The 9,666-nt window shown below is 38.4% G+C and overlaps 1 protein-coding gene across 1 annotated transcript in view; it reads left to right on the top strand.

Moving 5' to 3' along the window:
- The first annotated feature begins 7,742 nt into the window (after positions 1 to 7,742).
- Positions 7,743 to 9,666, top strand: part of LOC145999122 (uncharacterized) — a 231,159-nt gene continuing 229,235 nt past the window's right edge. The window contains exon 1 of the mRNA XM_083136058.1: positions 7,743 to 8,123. Coding sequence (XP_082992184.1) covers positions 7,947 to 8,123 — 177 coding nt within the window. The 5' untranslated portion in view covers positions 7,743 to 7,946. The remainder of the gene's footprint in view (positions 8,124 to 9,666) is intronic.

Below are 9,666 nucleotides of genomic sequence, written 5' to 3'. Positions count from 1 at the left end.
CCCCCCAAGATAGAAATCCTGGATAAACCCCTGTGGTTGGTTCTCTCGTTATTGTAATCCAAACTGGTTACAAATGTCAACATTTCTTTCAACCCACCGCCGCCTAAATCTCCCGCCTGTCGTTATCCAGCACTTTGTAAAGTGGCAGATTGAGTGGCGATGGTGCAACCGGCCCTAAAAGTGTAAATCATTTCTTTAGTATTATATTTAATGTGTATCTAGTGTGCTTAGCATAAGATGATGACTGCAAATATAACATTCCATTCCTCCTTATTAACAAATTTTATTTACATCTGTTTGAAAATGTGAACACATTAGATGTTTCAATCCACGCATCGACCTGCTGAAAACAGTAGACAAAATTATCACAAGGGCTATTTTTGCGTAAAGTGGAGTAAAAAGAAACAATTCCTATGAAACTTCCAACGATAATCTTATATTCAGGGGTTTGAACGCAATTTCTAGTCGGGGGTTAAGAAAACGTAGACGTTCCTGCTACGAACGCCTACCTTAAGAAAATGTAATGCCAAACAACTAAAAATGGGACATTTGTAAAAAGAAGAAAATCGAGTTGTCACGAGATATTCAGTGGGTGGATAAATTAATGCACTCATTTTTTCGATCTAATGCATATTTTAAATTGTTTACTCTGTTCGAATACTAACCAAGAGAACTTTATTTCTGTTATTAACAATAAAAATAACAAAGTTCCTGCTTTTTTGCAACATGGAATGAAGGATGCCAATTTCCTGAAGGGGAAGGGGGGTCGACCGATCTACCGACGCCCACGGAGAGAGCGCTTATCAACAACCAAAAGGCAAATGCGTTATAATATGGTTATAAATAGTTCTAACTTTTAAATTCAAGCAACGTGCGTTAGACAATTATAATTTTCGAAACACATAAAATATTTTCATTTGATTTGATGAAGGTAGTGTCTGCTGCCACGTTCTTTTTCTGCTGGAACATCAAAAGAGATGCACGTGGCAGCAAACTCGTTTTTTTTTTATCGTGATTTCATCATGCTGTGTATGCAATTACGTTTGCAACACATACTGTGAAGTTGTAGCGATTACTTTCACATAAATGTTTTAAGATTAGGTCGCTTAGCATCAGGGTTGGCAAAATTTGTGTTTTTTTTAAAAAGAACAAAACAAGCTGTTTTTTTTGTTTAAAACATGTTTTTTTTGTTTTAAACGTAGTTTTAAACATGAGTTTAAAAAAACATATTTTAAACAAAACAAATTCAACCTTTTCCCAGTAAATTATAGTTAAAGTTGTTAAAGAGAAAAAATACTCATTTTTATGAGTACATTGGCGACAAGGACAGTTTATATACCTTTGCAGATGAGGTTTACCATACTGTAGGGTAGGGGTGTGCGGGACAGAATTTTTTGGGTCAGGACGGGAAATTCTTTAAATCCCGACATTCGGGACGACGTTTTAAAATGACCATTCAGAATTTCCAGACTGCTTGGGATCCCAAAAAGTCGGGAAGTAATTTCCGGAAGTCGGGATCGGGACGGAAATTTTCTTTCCCGATCCCGGTCCCGACTTTTCGGGATCCCGCACACCTCTACTGCAGGCATACGCGCCGACTCCATGGGGCTTGGGGGCTCGAGCCCCCCAATATTAATAATGTGGGGGCAGAGCCCCCCAAATAATTTTGCTTAAGAGGATTTAATGTATTATTTTGCTTCTCTTGTAAAGTTTACTCTGAATTGTGCCACATGAACTTAACTTTTAATACACATTTAAAATTTTCTAGACCATCAACTTTGGGGGACTGAAACCGTTAAACCATCAACTTTGGGGAGGCTATGACCAGAGACAGCAAAACGCATGATTTATTACTAGTATATACTACGTATGTAATTATGAGTATTGTTAAAATTTTTACTAAAAAAAAGTTTCAAAAGACGATGTGCATGAACTAGGGTAGTGGATGGGACGTTCGGGCTACAAATGGCTCTCGCATGACATTCAGAACGAGATCATTGATATATTAGGGAGATCTGTTTCGCGCTCCGTGGTAGCAGATAATAAAAGTCGGGAATATTTTGCTATTATGGTTGACGAACCTTGTGACATATCCATCCGTGGACAATTAATATTCTGCATTCGAACTGTGAATCAAAAAAATGATATTTTTGAGGAATTCATGGGCCTTTATTAGGGGTGTGCGTGACGGGATCGGGACGGGAAAAAAATTCAGATTTCCCTACTGAGTCGGGAAATGTTCAAAATTTCCCGAAGCTCTGAAAATCTCGAATTATACACGCCATTTTCACTTTAAGTGATTTCTGGATTAAAAACTAACAATTTACGGTAAGTTTCAGAAATTGACAATGCAGAAAACGTCGAGAAATAACGACATTTTCAAATGACAATTCGGTATTTCCCGACTGCACGGGATCCCGAAAATTCGGGAAATCATTTCCCGAAGTCCGGATCGGAACGGGAATTTTTTTTCCCGATCCCGGTCCTGACTTTTCGGGATCCCGCACATCCCTAGCTTTTATGAGATTCCGAACACTGAGGCCAAAACTTAAAAATGGGAGAGAGTGAGTCATTCATTAATTTATTTCAGTGATGAGAGCCCCCCCAATAATTTTGACAAGTCGGCGCCCGTGACTGCAGGGACAAAAGTTGTGTGTAATAGCCCCCCTTTTCCCGCCACTACTGAAGTAGGTTAGGATTCATATTCATCTAAATTTCAAGAAACTAAATATTATAGAATTACTATCCTCGTCCTGAAAAAATCACGGTGAAATATTTCCTGCTGCCTGAACAGTTTATATAGCAGAAAACAACCTGCAGTGTCATAATAGATTCTCCAGATGAATTTATCTTTCAAACTACAAAATTATGTTACCAAAAGTAAGCATCTGCGCTTCATTCAGTAATACAGACCAAAGAATCGTATCGCAAAAGAAAAAAAAATCACGTCATGATCAAAATCACGCATTGTGTATTTAGATATTAGATTCCATTTCCAACTACCACCAGTCTCAAACTTACAGGACGATACGAAACAAGGAACTGAGAGGTTTCAGTTTCTACAGTAAAGCACGGGTCTCTCTTGTCGCAGAACAATTTTGCTACCTTGTGCATTTAGCCTAAAATTAAAAAGCTTTGTCCCATGGCGTCAGAACATAAGGTTACTCATGTGTTGTGCGATAAATGAGACTGTAAAGCACGGATTAATTGACACAGATTCAATGAAAAACAGTGTTGCCAAACAAAAAAATTATCACAGACTATAAAATATCTTCCACCAAAATGTGTTTTAAACACTTGTTAAAAAACATGTTTAAAACACATTGTTTTAAACGTTTAAAACATTTAAAAAACAAAGCCGTGTGTTTTAAACGTTTAAAACAAAGTGTTTTAAACACTTTTGTTTTAAACATGCCAACCCTGCTTACCATTCTTCTAATAGACCGTGTTAAAATTGTAAACATTGGTGATGTCTTACCCGGGCCCCCCGGAACTTCCGGTTTAGGCCAGTCCCCGTTGTTGCCAGTGCAGATTCACCGGCATACGAGGTAAGAAATGAGCGCTTGTTTTCATCAGTTGTGCGACGATAGTCAAGAAAGGTATTTGTTAAAGTTCAACTATGAAGGAGTGGACGTCTAGAATCCGTCTGATGATCAACTGCAGAGCCGTAGCTAGGAGCAGGGTTTCGGAGCGGAGTTGTATAGCACACTACGTGCATACAAGTATCTCACGCACGACGAACGTTTAGTTATTCAATTATTTTGTAAATGGAAAAGTGATGGAAAGATAATTCTATAATACTAGTGATATTAATATATTATAAAGTATGCTTAAGTGAATCTTTGCCAACAAATCTGCAGAGGTAATGACACATAACAAATGCTATTAAATATATGTGCTTTCAACGTCGCCTTTCCGCCTGAGGGATTTAGGGAAAACTTATGATATGGCATGCCACTTTCACTTGCACGAATTTACTTCAAGCAACAAGGGAGTTTTCAGACTGAAGCGACAAGCGATATCGGGATTTCGCCCAGAAGCATTCGGTCTAAAGCAAACCATTTACCAGTCACGCTGGCGCAAATAACAGACCTTGGCAACACAATGCACCGTATTGATAAAACGGCCCAGTCCGAGCGAAATGAAAGCGACAAGCGACACCTGCAATTTGTCGTGTCGTTTTAATTCGGAAGGTGTTGTTTATTTTTGAATGTTGGTTTCGAAGAGACACGTATCGCTGCAGTCTGAAAGCTTCCTTTCGAGCCAATTCGCCACGAGGAAATGCACGTGTCGCTCAGATTTCCCATGAGCGGTAAATGCTTATTTATAGACTAAATGGGCCTGTGTCGTTTGCCACTACGGTATGAACCACTGCTGTCGCGTGTCGCTTCGGTTTGAAACCTCACTAAGATGTATGCTTTTCACCACAACACAAAACGCAGATAAATGATCAACATGCTTGTAACAAAGTGCAAGTCGTAAAAATCCTTTCCGGGTACCAATCCTTTCTCGTTCTGCTTGTATCAACAGGTTTCGTCTCTCTACGTCCTTCGGGAACCTACGAAGTGATACTTGACTCAATAAATTTGTTCCCGATCGAACTGTGCAACCATATGCTACACAGCTGACACCCTATTACCTTGTAAAAAAAAAAAAAAAAAACTTTGCCCTTTCGTATTAACGCCAGGGTTGGCAAAATTTGTGTTTTTTTTAAAAAGAACAAAACAAACTGTTTTTTTTTGTTTAAAACATGTTTTTTTGTTTTAAACATAGTTTTAAACATGAGTTAAAAAAAACATGTTTTAAACAAAACAAATTCAACCTTTTCCCAGTAAATTATAGTTAAAGTCGTTAAAGAGAAAAAATACTCATTTTTATGAGTACAATGGCGACAAGGACAGTTTATTTACCTTTGGAGATAAGGTTTACCATACTGCAGGGTAGGGGTGTGGGGTACAGAATTTTTTGGGTCGGGACGGGGAAAATTCTCAATTTCCCGAAAAAGTCGGAAAATTTTCGGGACGGGATGTGTTCGAAATTTCCCAAAGCTCTTGAAATCTCGAATTCTACATGTAATTTCCATCTTAAGTGCTTGTTTTTGCACTTCTGGTACAAAACCACAATGCAGAGAATGTCTAGAATTGACGACGTTTTAAAATGACCATTCGGAATTTCCAGACTGCTTGGGATCCCAAAACGTCGGAAAGTCAGGATCGGGACGGAAATTTTCTTTCCCGATCCCGGTCCCGACTTTTCGGGATCTCGCACACCTCTACTGCAGGTATAGGCGCCGACTTCATGGGGCTTAAGGTCGGGTCGAGCCCCCCAATATTAACAATGTGGGGGCAGAGCCACCCAAATAATTTTGCTTAAGAGGTTCTAATGTATTATTTTGCTTTTCTTGTAAAGTTTACTCTGAACTGTGCCACATGAACTTAACTTTTAATACACATTTAAAATTTTCTACACCATCAACTTTGGTGGACTAAAACCGCTAAACCATCAACTTTGGGGAGGCTATGACCAGAGACAGCAAAACGCATGATTTATTACTAGTATATACTAAGTATGTAATTATGAGTATTGTTAAAATTTTTACTAAACATGAGTTTCAAAAGACGATGTGCATGAACTAGGGTAGTGGATGGGACGTTCGGGCTACAAATGGCTCTCGCATGACATTCAGAACGAGATCATTGATATATTAGGGAGATCTGTTTTGCGCTCCGTGGTAGCAGATAATAAAAGTCGGGAATATTTTGCTATTATGTTTGACGAAACTTGTGACATATCCAACCGTGGACAATTAATATTCTGCATTCGAACTATGAATAAAAAATGACATTTTTGAGGAATTCATGGGCTTTTATTAGGGGTGTGCGGGACGGGAAAAATTTTCAATTTCCCTACTGAGTCGGGAAATGTTCAAAATTTCCCGAAGCTCTGAAAATCTCGAATTATACACGTCATTTTCACTTTAAGTGATTTCTGGATTAAAAACTAACAATTTACGGTAAGTTCCAGAAATTGACAATGCAGAAAACGTCGAGAAATAACGACATTTTCAAATGAGCATTCGGTATTTCCCGACTGCACGGGATCCCGAAAATTCGGGAAATCATTTCCCGAAGTCCGGATCGGACTTTTATGAGATTCCGAACACTGTGGCCAAAACTTAAAAAAGGGAGAGAGTGAGTCATTCAATAATTTATTTCAGTGATCAGAGCCCCCCAATAATTTTGACAAGTCGGCGGCCGTGACTGCAGGGACAAAAGTTGTGGGTAATAGCCCCCCTTTTTCCGCCACTACTGAAGTAGGTTAGGATTTATATTCATCTAAATTTCAAGAAACTAAATATTATAGAATTCCTATCCTCGTCCTGAAAAAATCACGGTGAAATATTTCCTGCTGCCTGAACAGTTTATATAGCAGAAAACAACCTGCAGTGTCATAATAGATTCTCCAGATGATTTTTTTCAAAGTACAAAATTATGTTTCCAAAAGTAAGCATCTGCGCTTCATTCAGTTATACAAACCAATGAATCGTATCGCAAAAGAAAAAAAATCACGTCACGATCAAAATCACGCATTGTGTATTTAGATATTAGTTTCCATTTCAAGCTTCCACCAGTCTCAAACTTACAGGACGATACGAAACAAGGAACTGAGAGGTTTCGATTTCTACAGTAAAGCACGGGTCTTTCTTGTCGCACAACAATCTTGCTACCTTGTGCATACATTGCTAGCCTGCCTAACCTAACAACATAGGCATTTAGCCTAAAATTATAAAGCTTTCTCCCGTGACGTCAGAACATAAGGTTGCTCAAGTGTTGTGCGATAAGTGAGACCTGTAAAGAACGGACTAATTGACACAGATTCAATGAAAAACAGGGTTGCCAAACAAAAAAAATTATCACAGACTATAAAATATCTACCACCAAAATGTGTTTTAAACACTTGTAAAAAAAACATGTTTAAAACAGATTGTTTTAAACGTTTAAAACATTTGTAAAAAAAACAAAGCCGTGTGTTTTAAACGTTTAAAACAAAGTGTTTTAAACACTTTTGTTTTAAACATGCCAACCCTGATTAACGCCCATAGCATCCTAAGCGTAACCGGATGTTCGAGGGGGACCAGACGAGTGCGCATGCTCCGCAGAAGCTCAGCCTTTAACACCGTCTATAATAAACCTAAATGCTCTCGTAGTTAGGTTAGGTTCCGTCAGTATTAAAATGATATCGCTAAATGTTTTCTAAAGAAAAAGGTTCTAAATTACATGTACATTCATTCCCACTAATCGTAAACTTTCATTTCTCTCGTCTTCATCTCTTCTTAAGATTTGTAACATCCTTTTAGCAGACGAATTACGTGGCAGGAGCAAATTTGACGCTTATTCTTACTGTTGACACGTGCGTGGCAGCAGTATGGCCTTTGATGAATTGCCGACTGCAGAGCCTACTCTCTCGTGTTTGTGTAAAATATTTTCGCCTTACTGCCTAAATCCACTGATCTTTCAATATCGGGTCTGTCTGAAAATGATCCATATATACCTTAGAACAATTGTTTGTTCCGTATCTCTTGTTGAAACCAAAAGATATGCAAATATTGTCGCCTTTTCCGAAGACACTGTCTTTACACCTTTGAATTCAATAGTATTCTTTTCAAAATTGGAAGTGCAGTCCCCGCCAGCGCCAAGGAAGCACACAAATGTAAAGATCCGGTGAATAGCGCCCTCCATTACGTTCACCACGACCTATGATGGAAGTGGTGGACGGAATCATCACAATGGAGAATGGAGCATGAAATAGTGAATGTACGGATCACAGGCTATTAACCGATGTCAACAAAGAAAGCACAGATTAAAGAGACCTGTCCAAAATTCTCAAGAGACTATCTTTGTTTTGTATTTTTCACTGAAAATATGATAGTTTTGTGAAAATTTGAAATGATGGGACCCAAATTACTGAACAGAAATTTTTATCAGCACACAGAAATCGGAGAGGATTACCATAATTTATGTCGGCTTTGTTTGATGAACACCAGTTCGAAATTGAACTTCTGCCTAGAGGAGGGACAACGACGAGATATTCAAGGGAAGATATTAAATTGTCTATCCCTCATTGTGAGTATATTTTATTATTTGTAAGCATTACTTTTCATTTATTACTTCATGAAGGTTTTTTCAGTGTGGATAATAATTACCGTTGCCAATATTTTGGCGGCTCACCCAGCCTCAAATCAAGGTGAGTTGCTGCTCATATCACGTCCGAAATGCACGAGATCTGGAATATGTAGGGCCCCTGCCCCCACATGCACTAAATGTGTCTTTGTGACAACGTGCTAAATTAACGGGGAACTTTGCCTTACCTAACCTTATCAATATTTGTTTTTCGCTATACATGAATCCATCACGCCATTAGGCCCAAGTTCCTTTTGTTTCATTGCGATTTCGTCATGGTATTCATTTTTGACATGGTTCATTAACAGTTTCATAGATCGGAGACACATTTAAATCGGATATTTTGTGTTTCTCGTGGTTAATACTTACCAATTATATATTGCGGAACATAGTCGAAGGTGCCATTATGCTTTTTTGCACGAAAACAAAACATTTTCTGCTAAAATAAGCCATTTTCCTGAATGCTACGGAAAGCACCTCACGGTGCGATATCGCTTGCTTTGCGAATAATAACGCTTCTTTTGTTTTCGAATATCAGTGTTTCCAACTCTATTGTGCATGAAAATTCCTATGTTCCACGAATTATTGGGGTTTTTAAATTATACTTTCAAGTCACGAAACATGCAAAGTTAGCCAGGTTAGGTTAGGTTTGGTTTGTTTAGGTTACGTTAGTAAAAAATAAGAGATTAACTTACCCTCACATTATCTTTCACGTATTTATTCCATGACACATCCTTCTTGCCCGCAGCCGGCTCTCCGGCATCCGTAGGGTAAGTTAGTTTTTTTTTACACTTTCTGTCACTAATCATTCATGGGAACGAGGTATGCCTATGAGGTTAGGTTAGGCCTGTTAGGTTAGGTTCCATTAGAACTCATTTCGCCTCTAAATATGTGCTTCGTCATCGAAAAATGTCCGGCCTAAATTCATCCAAAAACCATTTTCCTTTCTCGACAAAAAACTGCGCGTTTCTCGAAAAAAATCGTGCATTTGGAAACCCTGATTCCACTGGCGAGATCGCGTGGCTTCGACGCTAGAGCCATATGCAGGTACATCTTGGAAACAACGGCATGATGTTGTCGATTTTCACAAAATGCGCAATATTATTGCATGAGAAGTGATTATTTATTGTTCTGCTGCACTGTATGATGAAGTTTTTGGAAGAATATATATCGACGAAGGTTCTAAACCTTGGAGAAACTCATTTCCGTAAGTAGTTTCTTGTGTAAAATTGAAGAAATGTGTCTCCGATGCATGAAACTGTTACCCATGGTTCGATTTAGAGGAGCGAATTTACTATACCGGCCTCCTCTTTGATTTTTGTAATCAAACACTCGCACTCGTTTATTTCGTCAATTTTAACATTCGTACTTACCTATTCTACAGTGTATAAGATTCTTTAAGGTGGGATTTTCCTTTTCTCACGAAAATAATTTCAATTTTCCACATTGAGTAATTATTGTTCTTCCTTTTTTCGCTTGCATAACA

This window comes from Lepisma saccharinum, chromosome 15, assembly GCF_977018435.1.
Source record: "Lepisma saccharinum chromosome 15, izLepSacc3.1, whole genome shotgun sequence".
NCBI lineage: Eukaryota > Metazoa > Arthropoda > Insecta > Zygentoma > Lepismatidae > Lepisma > Lepisma saccharinum.
The sequence above is the reverse complement of the archived record's forward strand: the minus strand, read 5'-3'. Positions and strand labels throughout refer to the sequence as shown.